The following is an 11733-nucleotide window of genomic DNA, read 5'->3' as shown; positions in this document are numbered from 1 at the left end:
CGATACAGGTGACACGGGTTTGTGCCCCAGTCCGGGAAAATCCCACATGCCGCGGAGCGGCTGGGCCCGTGAGCCATGGCCGCTGAGCCTGTGCGTCCGGAGCCTGTGCTCCGCAACGAGAGAGGCCACAACAGTGAGAGGCCCGCGTACCGCAAAAAAAAAAAAAAATTTTTTTTAATAAATTAATTAAAATCTAAAGAACGGTATTATATACTAGCTACTTTCAAAAAAGAAGAGGAAGAAATAAAAGTAATTTGAGATTTAAGGTTAGAAAAGAAAAGGTAGCAAGCGGAGAATCTAACAATACCTAGATTATTAAGCTAAAAATTTTTCATCAGAACATTTCACAAAAATCAAGACACTGGTAGGAAGGATATGAAATCACTTAATTCTGTCTGTTAATAAAATGGACTATTCATCTGTTCATAATGAAGTAAACAGAGGAAGGTTTTCATTTAAATAAAAAAAATAAGTTAGAAACTAAAAGGAATCCCATAATGCAAAGGTTTCATTTACTCTGCATTTTTTCAAGCATTCCAATCTTACTCAGAAATAATACAAGATATCCAAGGGCTTTAAAATCTAAGGCCTTTAATTAGTTTTCAGTAATGACCATAAATGCCTTCTCAAAACCCCTTTCACTGAAAACAGAAGGCACTAGGCATTACATAACACCCTGAAAGCAGTGATTCCTTCTGATGCTGGTGAAGATACACATTAAATGGCAGGTTTTAGATCTTAATGTCTCCTCCGGGAAAAAAAAAAAAAGACAGCTCTGAAAATCACCCCCAAAATTAAAGTTACCAGTCTTTCTCAGGTTCCCAATGCAATTTTAAGTTATTTTTACAAGTACATAATTTGAAATTAATAGATAAACCCGGTAAGTATGATACGGTTTTCAACATGTGTTAGGCTTTTTGTTAAGTACAGTAAATATGAAGATACCGTTATTACGCTAATTGGCATCCTTTGCTTCTCTTTAGCTGTGCAAAATAAAGTTGAAATGATACATCCTGTAGTGGTATAATTTAAAAAATCCTTGATATGACACTAACAACTTTCAAACTCTGGTCACAAACTACATATAAATTGTTAGATTATTAAAATACACCTTTTTGAAAAATAATAAGATGACCATTTATACCTAAATAAGGTTTCCCAGGAAGATATGAAATACTTTAGCATATAAAAGTAGTTGCCCCTTTTCCATGAGGACAACTGTTGTTTCACAAAATAACTCATGTGATTCCTTTCAAATGCCACATTCTCTCCATGACTTTGAGGTATGCTTCAAGAGACTTGTATCCATGAGAAAAGGGCACATTTGGATAGAAGACCACAGTTACAAACACCAAGGGCCCTTTCTTAGGTCAGGAGTGCCCTTAAGAGTTACATTAACAGAGAATAAGAGATAGCTCCTGAAGCCATTTCTTTTACAACCTACAACTAAATTTGGATATGTAAAGGGTAATTCAAGACACAGCTATTTACATATGTGCTATGTCATGTGTGCCTATTTTAAACAGTGGCTTCTTCAGGACACTCCTATTCAAACACTAACGAAAAAACCTTATTCTACCAAACCACAATCTTCTATTTTTGGCAAGGTAGTATAGTGTAAACAAAACAAAACAGAAACAAACAAAAACAATGACAAAAAACTAGCTATAACAGTGATTGAGGCAAAAGTTCCATGTCAAACAACAGTAGGGAAAGTATTCTGAGAAATATTAATTTTGGGGGAAAAAACCCTACCAAACAAATAATGCTAGAAATCAATCTTATAATTGCTCAAATGACTATCACATAAAAGTTTTAGGGCTTCCCTGGTGATTGGGAGTCCGCCTGCCGATGCAGGGGACAAGGGTTCGTGCCCCGGTCCGGGAAGGTCCTGCGTGCCGCGGGGCGGCTGGGCCCGTGGGCCGTGGTCACTGGGCCTGCGCGTCCAGAGCCTGTGCTCCACGGCGGGAGAGGCCACAGCAGTGCGTACCGCAAAAAAAAAAAAAAAAGTTTTACAAATGCCTTTAAAATAAGAATAGTTGTTTTAAAAAGTAGCTGATTATGAGGTTTATAATTAGAATGTCTTTGAAAAACAGACAAGCTAATTAACTTGGGCCCAATTAGCAAAGGTAAGAGGAAATAAACTCTTCCATAATTAATACTAGATGTCTTCTTCCCTTTGGTGAAACAGATTAAATTTGAAACTGGTATAGAAAATAATGAAATGAAACCTCTATGACAATTGAAAAAAAAAACACCAATGCCACTAATAATGAACACAATGGGAGGCAAAAAACATATTTTTAAGCAATGATTACTCAAAAGAATGCCTTATAAAAAACTACATATAATCACGTTAAGAAAAAGCTTCAAGACTAGCAGCTGGGCTTTGTGAAACACGTAGGACAACGGAAGGCACTACAAAAGCATTAATCACTCCTAACTACAGTCTGACAGTTCAGTCTTTTCCTTCTTCTTAAGAAGATAGCCAGTGTGAATGTCATTTTTATATCCCCCTGAGTTTTATCATGATTGGGCAGAGAAGCACCAATTTAAAAAAATATCTGCAATGCCAGCACTGCAGTTTGGAATCGCTTAAACTGATGGCCCCACAGGTCTCTCATAAGAGCACTTTAGAACATGATTAAAAATATAGAAATGCCTTTTGGTGTTTCAGTATTAAAGTGGAACCACCACAGATAACCATTTTTTTAAAACTAATGCACTAAAAAGGTCTGTTTATACAGTATAGTCTTTCAACCCTGTAGCTAGCATTCACGGCTATTTTCCGCTCCGAGAGATCTTGGGCGTCTGGTTGAAGTGTCAGTATGCTTCATGATGGACAATCCTTTTGGCTGGAAAATCCTGGCAAATATCATGTCATGCCCGTTTTGAGCAGTATGCCTTGTAGGTCCTCTGGCAATGCTAAAATAATTGCATCTATATGTGTCCGTAACTTTTCCATAGTGTCAGGTTTCACAGGTAAATGCTCTCGATCAGCCTGCAACTATATAAGGAACATTTGGAAGCATTTAAATTACCTTTTGAGGCTGTATTAATACCGTATATTCTCTAAATAAACAGTTTTAATGGTCAAAGATTTGGAAACTTCAGACTGAGACCAGAATTTACAGAATCTATAAAAAAGCAAAGAACATGCCACTTTAACAATACAATTGCTGAGCTCGAAAAAAGACTTCATGTAAATTAATAGATAATATCAACGCAGACCATGTGGTATTAAATATAAGTCACAATGTTTTTTGTAAAGCTCATTAGACTCCATGTAAATAACTAAAAAAAATATATGGCTTCATTATGATCTGCTTGAGTGACCAAGTATTTTCAGTCAGATCTACCATCAATTGACCAATCATAAGTCCTCTCATTTAAAAATTTACTTCTGTGATACATCAAAGCTATCACCTCAAATAAGAGCAAAACAACTTCACAGATCTTTGGCTGCTTTGGCTACATACCAGCTTGTTTTTTAGCTTCAATACAAGGTCTACTGTTTCTACTTCTGTGTGTTTCTGGGTCCAGTGAAGTAAGTCCTAGAAGAATAAACAAATCTCAAATCAGTAAATACTGAAAATAATATTCAAATCGTTCTATTTCAATAGGCAAGGCTACTGGGAAGAAAGGACAGGAAGGAAAAGGAGAACAGGGTATTTAACCCAGACATAGCATTATAGTATAATTCTGTACATAATATTCTGACAATGTGAATCAGATACTTTTTGACATTAGCCAGAATGACTGTCTAATATTCAGAAGTAAAACACAATGGAAGAAATCCCTTTCTGGCCCTTTTAGATCAATCAAGAGAAACAAAATTGGAACTTAAGGTACGATACTAACCCCTAACTCCACTAAGTATTGAGTAATTTATAAGGTACATCAACTAACAAATCAAGATAATTGCGAACATGAATATATTACTGTATACAAACTTTGCATCTTCAAATAAGCTCTTCCTGGGCTTATTTGTGGTTGCCTTCATGGTATTCTTTCTCTGAAAACCGGTCACTGAGAGTTTATGATTAGAAAGTTAACACTGAGGCTAGCCCACCTCAAGCTAAACACATTTGAGACTATCCTTTATATTTTTAAAAGTAGCTTAATTTAAAATAGTCTGCTGACAAATTATAGAATACGAAAAGGTCCAAATACAGGAAAAATATATTAATAACTGGGAAAGGTGAATAACGCATGGTGGAAAAGGTGTTGAGTTAGACTGCTCGGATCTGAATTCTAACTCCATCCAGTGGTATGCTAGTAAATATTTAACAACTGGCTCTCAAGAAAAGTTCCTGGTTTATACCATTTGCCAGTTGCTGTGGTGTAATTCTCCCTCTGTAGCTGATTTCAAGCTACCAACCTGAGATCACTGAATACAGAGCTGGGAAGAGATGCACACGGCTGGCTCTTGTGAGCCAGTGCAAGTGGGCTCGAGCACACTGCTGGTTCCACTACTTAGCAGTGATGTGATCTGAAGCAAATCACTTAATTGATTAATGGATCACTCAATTGTCTCAATTAATCACTCAAGTGTCTCATAACGCAGATCATAACACACCTACTTCAATGAACTATGAAGATTAAAAGACTGTCCCTTTAAAGCACCTGCACAGTCCTTGGCACATGGCACATGATCTGGAAAAGTTAGCTATTACTATTTATAAAGTAGTGGATATGGATACAACCTTTCAGCCTCTATGAATAACTTTATTTTCAATAGTTGTTAATCATCACACAAACGTGCTGTTTTCTAACCTCTTCACAAAGAGCTTCCAGATGGAGTGCCTCCAGTTTCTGGGTCATTTCCTTCCTCCGGGTCTTGAACCAACCATCAAAATTTGGAGATTTTAGAAAATGCCTATAAAAATAAATTTTTAAAAAGCAAAGTTTGATTATGACTTAACTTCCTCTCAATACTTTTTCTACCAATAGCTAGGAGAACCATGTGAAACAATGTAATTTTTTTAAAAAAAGAACATGTTGGATTTCCCTGGTGGTCCAGTGGTAAAGAATCTGCCTTCCAATGCAGGGGACGAGGGTTCAATCCCTGGTTAGGAAACTAAGATCCCACGTGCAGTGGGGCAACTAAGCCTGTGCGCCACAACTACTGAGCTCACGTGCCTCAACTAGAGAGCCCACATGCCACAACTACAGATCCCACAAGCTCTGGAGCCCGTGCGCTGCAACTACAGAGCCCACGCGCTCTGGAGACCCTGTGCCACAGCTAGAGAAGCGAAAACCCACACAACACAACTAGAGAGAAGCCCACACACTGCAATGAAGATCCTGCATGCTGCAACTAAGACGCGACGCAGCCAAAAAATTAAAAAAAAAAAAAAAGGATATGTTTAAGCCCAGTTTTTTGTTTCATTTTTAAATAAAGCTCTATAGATGGATGAAATAGAAAAAAAAGGACCAACCGGTAAAGTCCAATCCAATCGCCTTTTATTCTAGAGGTCAGCTGAGGTCCTGTTTTCTCAAGTGTTTTCATAAATTCTTCTGGAAGGAACTGTCTTAATTGGGGTGGACTCTAGAAAACATGACATACTGTATTTTAAAATTAAAAATGGATATATTCACAGAAGTTAACTGCAGTTAGACAACTCAAATAGGAATTTAACTGAATATATTTATACCTTCCATGGAGAAATGCTTTTCTGCAAAGGCATCAAGCTTGCCACATATCTTTCCTAAGTCCAAGAAAAAAAAGTTAGTCAAAGTCAGGTGTTCTTACCGAGACAGTCTTCAAAAATGTTTAAACTGACCTACTTAAAAAAAGTGGGCTTCCAAGTTTTTCATCATATGCTCTTTCAATGGACATCAACAACACCATCACCAGTCTCAATAGATACACTAAATTTAGATTGAATTGAGAAGTCAGACTTCCAATAAAAATTTAACTAAATCTCAGATAATCCAAAGAACTACCTATTTTTAATGATAATAATTAACCTTATTGAGTAACTGTGTGCCAGAAAATGTACTCAACATTTTACATGCGTGATCTCTTTTAACTCTTGCAACTATCCTTTGTGGCAGGTATTACTGGGAAACAGGCTTCGAAAGGCTAAGTAACCTGCCCAAGTTCACACAGCTTGAACTTGAATTCAGGTCTACTTGACTTCAGCCCATGCTCTTAATTAAGCATTACAGTAAAGTTCACTTAATCAACTTAAGCAAGTTGATTTAAATGGAACAAAATAAATTGACATCTATAGACTAAGAAAAAATATTTCTTCCCAAAGTATAATAGCAAAGAATTCCAGACTGCCCTCCTATAATATTCTTAGATAGATTACATTAACAACTACACGAGTCTCTCTCTGATGCAGTCTCCAGACTAGGACCACATCATGGTACTGCCTTATACTGTGAGGCATAACTTTTAGTAATTTAACATGATGTTCCACTGAACTTCAAAAAATAATTATATCATCTAGTCATTTATTTCATAAATATTTATTGAGTGCTATCATGTGACAGACTGAGGAAAGGTAATGAACAAGACAGATAAGGAACTTCATCACGGAACTACATTCTCACAGGTATCATGTCAAATTGCGCTCAAGAAAATAGTATCAGATTTGAAAACTTCTGCTCTTTCCATTACAGTAAATGCAGATGATAATGGCAGCTACCTCATAGAGTTGTTAGGAGAATTAAACAAATTGTTGCTCTCTAGCGCCAGTGCTTGGCAGTCTTAAGAAAGCACCTGCTTAGCTCTGCATAGTGAAGTTCTTCTTCCCAGTGAAATCTATTTAGCCCAGACCATGATCCTAGGGAGTTGCTGTTTAATTCTTTAGAAAGTATAATCAGTAAACATGTTTTTTCACCTGCACAGTATCCTGGGAATGAAATATTGGAAGTCTTGGGTATGCTCTGCAAGGAATAGGTACTATTGTAGGATCTTGGACTAATAATAGAATCCTAAAATGTTCAACCTCATCTCTACCCCAATGCCTCCTTCAACCAGTTTAAGCTTTGTCCTGATACCTCAGACGAAATGGAAATATGAGCATACAACATCACTGCTTAAAACCTCCCCATCTGCTTGGGGAGCACAATCTGACTCTCTTAGCATGAAATAAAAAGTACCGATCAAAAAATAAATAAAGAAATAACATCAGAGAAAGAAGCTCCAGTAGAACCTTTTAAGGTGCAAAATTCAATAATTATATAATATTTCATAAAAATTATCTCATTTAAGATTCACAACAACCCTGAAAAGTCTTTAGGGAAAGTGTAATCAGCCACATTTTACAGATAAACAAATTGAGGGTCAAAGAAAGGAAGTCACTTACCAAATTACACAGCTAATACCAGAAAAAAGAATTCAGGTGTCTTGCAAAGTGCTCTATTTTAATCACTACACACACGAGCAAGCAAAACAATTTAAGATAAAGTTTTGGTGGATGAAAAAAACATTCATGTGCCCTTCAACAAAGCATTAAATTAAGCAAATACATATGCTAACTTACTAATGGAATGATGAAGCTTTGTGTCAGTTCCAAAAAATAACGTCGGAGAATAACGCTTTGAGCCTCAGAAGGACGCTTCTGTTGTACACCCTTAAAAGAGGAAAAAAATGAGAACCTATACTCTAGTGTCAGAGAATACAAAACAATGAATGCTTATAGAAGTTTAGCTGATATGTAAATATGTATTTTACTTGATAGGAAAAAAACCCTAGAACTTCATCTTGAAGTAATTTAATGTGAAGTTCACTGTGCAATATCCTGTAAAAAAAATCCTTAGAGAAAAATATAAGACATTCATCCCATACCTTAAAATATTAGCCCACAACAAAGACTATATTTATTTCATACTTGTTGTATTAACAATATTTACATTTTCCAAAAAAATGCTAACTATCCTATTAGGTGTTAAGCTACCTCATAGTACAGTCCACGACTTTCTCACTATAACTCCTAAGTTTTCAGGAAGATTGGCACTAGGTTGGTAGCTGCAGTCCCACATTTCTAGCCCATAATTGCTGCTACATTAGTCTCCTGATTTTCATGAAGCTTTGGTTCAAAGTCCAGAGTCCAGAAAGACCTCTTTTCATATTATTGTACATAAGGCACATGTTGCTTTACTGGATACTGCATACCTGAGTAAGGAAATTTAAATTAATAATATGAGCAAGTAATCACCTTCTGCAATTGTTTCATGATTTCTTCATCTCTATTTAGATATGGCTTATAAGAAGTATAAACTCCTAAGAAGTAAAGAAAAGAAAATGAGGTAAGCAGTATGACCCATTTACCCATATAGTATGTGTTTTAAAAATTAATAAAAGTCAATACCAGGTTTAGAATCCAGAGTCTTTAGGTTCTTCAATTTTTTCACTTTAACCTGCTTAGGAATTTCACCTGAAGGAAACATCATAAAGATTCTTATAGTTATTTGAATTTCACATATCACAAAACTGGAATTTTCTAAGACTGATAATCCACTAACTGTTATGTACTTAGTCAGGGACGCTGTAGCTAAGGTATTCTTAACATCAGTGAATATTTAAGAGTTTATTCCTAGTACTTTAAAACTGGATAAAGGGAACACTGGGCTATATAACAGCATTACAGAAACAATTGTGTAAATTATATAAAATGGATATTTGATCTTTCATTAATATCTATCACTACTTTAAAATTTCCCTTTTTGTCACTCAACTTAAAATTTAAAATCTTTGTGCTAAATATATGAAACATGAATAAGATACCATTTTGAATATGATGCCAAATATAATACCATTTAAGAGTAAAGAGAATTGAAAGCAACTCCTAAGTTAGTATGAAGATGTAGTATTCAAAGATTTTTTTTCTGGTACCCCCCCAAATTCTGCTTTTGCAGTGTAGAAACACTGCCACCAGGTGGTGATAGTGGAAGCCACAACCACAGGCCTGAGCCACAGGTGGACTGGACTCTGGACTCCTAAGCAGGGGTGCTGTGTTGCAAAAAGGAGTATGAAGTAAAAGAGAGAAAAGATTACAGGATGAAATGTATGTTTTGTTGAATACTGCTCCTGGGTAGAAAGAAAATCTGAAGACATGTGCAGCAAGGAAAGAGAAGAAAGTGAGCTACTGTAGCTCTGTGGAGGAGATTTAAAAACAAGAGACTTTGGGGACAGACTGAGAAACAATAGGAAAGAGTCCAGAAACACTCAGGTTTCTGGAATGTTTCTGATTTATTAGCTCACAGTTTTTACTTTGTCAACTTATTCTATATATTCCACATACTAATTCTTATTTATTTATTTATTTTTTGGCTGCATTGGGTCTTCGTTGCTGCACGCGGGCTTTCTCTAGTTGCGGTGAGAGGGGGCTGCTCTTTGTTGTGGTGCATGGGCTTCTTATTGCAGTGGCTTCTCTCCTTGAGGAGCAGGGGCTCTAGGCGCACGGGCTTCAGTAGTTGTGGCGCGTGGGCTCAGTAGTTGTGGTGCACGGGCTCTAGACATGTGGGCTCAATAGTTGTGGCTCACGGGCTCTAAAGCACAGGCTCAGTAGTTGTGGCACACGGGCTTAGTTGCTCCATGGCATGTGGGATCTTCCCAGACCAGGTATCAAACACGGGCCCCCTGCATTGGCAGGCAGATTCTTAACCACTGCGCCACCAGGGAAGTCCCCACATACTAATTCTTATGAGAATGTCTCTCATCTTGAATGTTATCTCACGGTTTTGCTTTCCAGAGTTCAGAGAAGCTTTTCGTCAGAAGATTTGTAAAACTTTTTTTTCTTAAAGTGCGGAATTAATACATATTTAACTATACAGATAACTAAATTCAAATCACTATCTGCCTCTGACTCTGAGAACACAAAGAACATCACATGTCAAAACTACAACGCTTTGAATAAGTCTAAATATTTCTGTGCCTACTTTCTGTTTCCTTTTGTCTAGATTACAAAGGACTTGCAACTCCTGTATCCACCAATGCCATTTATTATATATTATTTCCTGAAATTCACTGTGCAGAGGAACCAAATATCAGGGAAGAGAATAATTCAGCAGTAGGTTTCATATATTCTTTACATTCAATAAGTTCTAGGTAATAACGAAGATATATAGTGATCCATATCAGCTTTTTTTAAAAGGCAAAGACAAGAATACTACCTGCGCAGCAATCTTCACTCACACAATTCCCCTCTGATTCAAGGGACCTCATCAGGTGTAAGATGCATACTGAACTCTAACCCTAGCCACTATAATTCTTACACTGTAGTACATAATAGACATAAAGAAAACTAGTCATAAAGATACATTGTTTATTGCCAAAAAAAGTTAAATGGTATTTGTCAAATACGTCTGGAAAATAAGAATGCCAGAAAATGAACTGAAGTCCTACAATTACAGATGTTTATTTTAATTAAAAAATACTTATTCAATGTCTGTTATGTACATGCACATAAGAGAGGGGTTTAACATTATAAAATTAATAATGTTCTGCACATCTGCATAACAATCTTCTACATTTAGGTCAAATGTTTTACCTTTGATTAAATCATCAAACCCAATTTCTGGTTAGAAATTCAGTTTATAATGTGATCCAATATACACTAGTAGAATTACTTTATCTTTGAGGAATACTTGTTCAGTACCATTATCCTAGCATTACATTTCTTTTTTTTTTCTTTTTTTTTTACATTTCTTCATTTAATAGGATTTGGGTGAACTAAAACTAGGTATAATCCATAAGAAGTAATCCCTTTATAGCACGAGGAATGATCCCTCTGCAGGGTTAAAACTATATATATGTTTCTAATAAAGCTACAGACTTCTGGGCCCAGGAGAGCAAAATCTCAGTTCTGCTATGCCTTCCCTGCTGGTCCTACAGAACATACTTTATCTGCAGTTTTACTGACCCTCTCAGATAGTCTTGAATTTTCAAAGCCAGGATCCTAGGCAGAGCTGTTGTGTTTCCTAACTTGTGTAGCATATGCAGTGGTCCTAGTCTTGAGATCAATGGTAGAAAAGAAATATATCCCAAGATATATGCCCAGTACTCATAAATTAAAAGACAAATGGATTTTCATGAATGTGATACCAAAAACAGAGACAATAAAAGATAATATTGATAAACTGGACTTCATCAAAATTAAAAACTTCCACGCATCAAAGGATACTATCAAGAGAGTGAAAAGACAACCCACAGGAGAATACATTTACAAAGCATACATCTAATAAGGTATTAGTATCCAGAATATAAAGAACTACAACTCAATGAAAAAACCAACCCAATTAAAAAACAGGCAAAGTGGACTTCCCTGGTGGTGCAGTGGTTAAGAATCTGCCTTAACCACTGCCAGGGTACACGGGTTCGATCCCTGGTCCGGGAAGATCCCACATGCCGCAGAGCAACTAAGCCTGTACGCCACAACCGGCTGAGCCTGCGCTCTGGAGCCCACGAGTCACAACTACTGAGCCCACGTGCCACAACTACCGAAGCCCACGCGCCTAGAGCCCGTGCTCCACAAGAGAAACCACCCCAATGAGAAGCCTGGGTACTGCAACGAAGAGTAGCCCCCACTCACCACAACTAGAGAAAGCCTGTGCGCAGCAATGAAGACCCAACAGAGCCAAAAATAAATTAATTTTTTTAAAAAAAAAAAAGGGAAAAGGACTTGTAAAGACATTTCCCCAAAGGAGACATAGAAATGGCCAATGAGAACATGAAAAGATGCTCAGTATTACTAATCATTAGGGAAATGTAAATCA

General features: G+C 36.8%; 1 protein-coding gene across 2 annotated transcripts in view; it reads right to left on the bottom strand.

Moving 5' to 3' along the window:
* Positions 1 to 16: 16 nt before the first annotated feature.
* The window catches only part of DENND6A (DENN domain containing 6A), a gene marked incomplete at its 5' end in the record, with an annotated part of 54740 nt that continues 43023 nt past the window's right edge, over positions 17 to 11733 (bottom strand). Inside the window, 8 exons of one of the 2 annotated variants that reach the window (XM_082848686.1) lie at positions 17 to 3007; positions 3480 to 3554; positions 4777 to 4879; positions 5442 to 5551; positions 5658 to 5711; positions 7500 to 7589; positions 8175 to 8239; positions 8328 to 8393. In XM_082848686.1, the coding sequence (XP_082704812.1) occupies positions 2876 to 3007; positions 3480 to 3554; positions 4777 to 4879; positions 5442 to 5551; positions 5658 to 5711; positions 7500 to 7589; positions 8175 to 8239; positions 8328 to 8393 (695 nt within the window). In that variant the 3' untranslated portion in view covers positions 17 to 2875. Of the gene's footprint in view, positions 3008 to 3041; positions 3138 to 3479; positions 3555 to 4776; positions 4880 to 5441; positions 5552 to 5657; positions 5712 to 7499; positions 7590 to 8174; positions 8240 to 8327; positions 8394 to 11733 lie in introns of those variants that run through there. The other variant, XM_082848687.1, reaches the window with a different exon arrangement.

This window comes from Leucopleurus acutus (genome assembly GCF_964270905.1).
Source record: "Leucopleurus acutus genome assembly, chromosome: 10".
NCBI classification, from domain to species: domain Eukaryota; kingdom Metazoa; phylum Chordata; class Mammalia; order Artiodactyla; family Delphinidae; genus Leucopleurus; species Leucopleurus acutus.
This window is presented reverse-complemented; position numbering and strand designations above follow the sequence as displayed.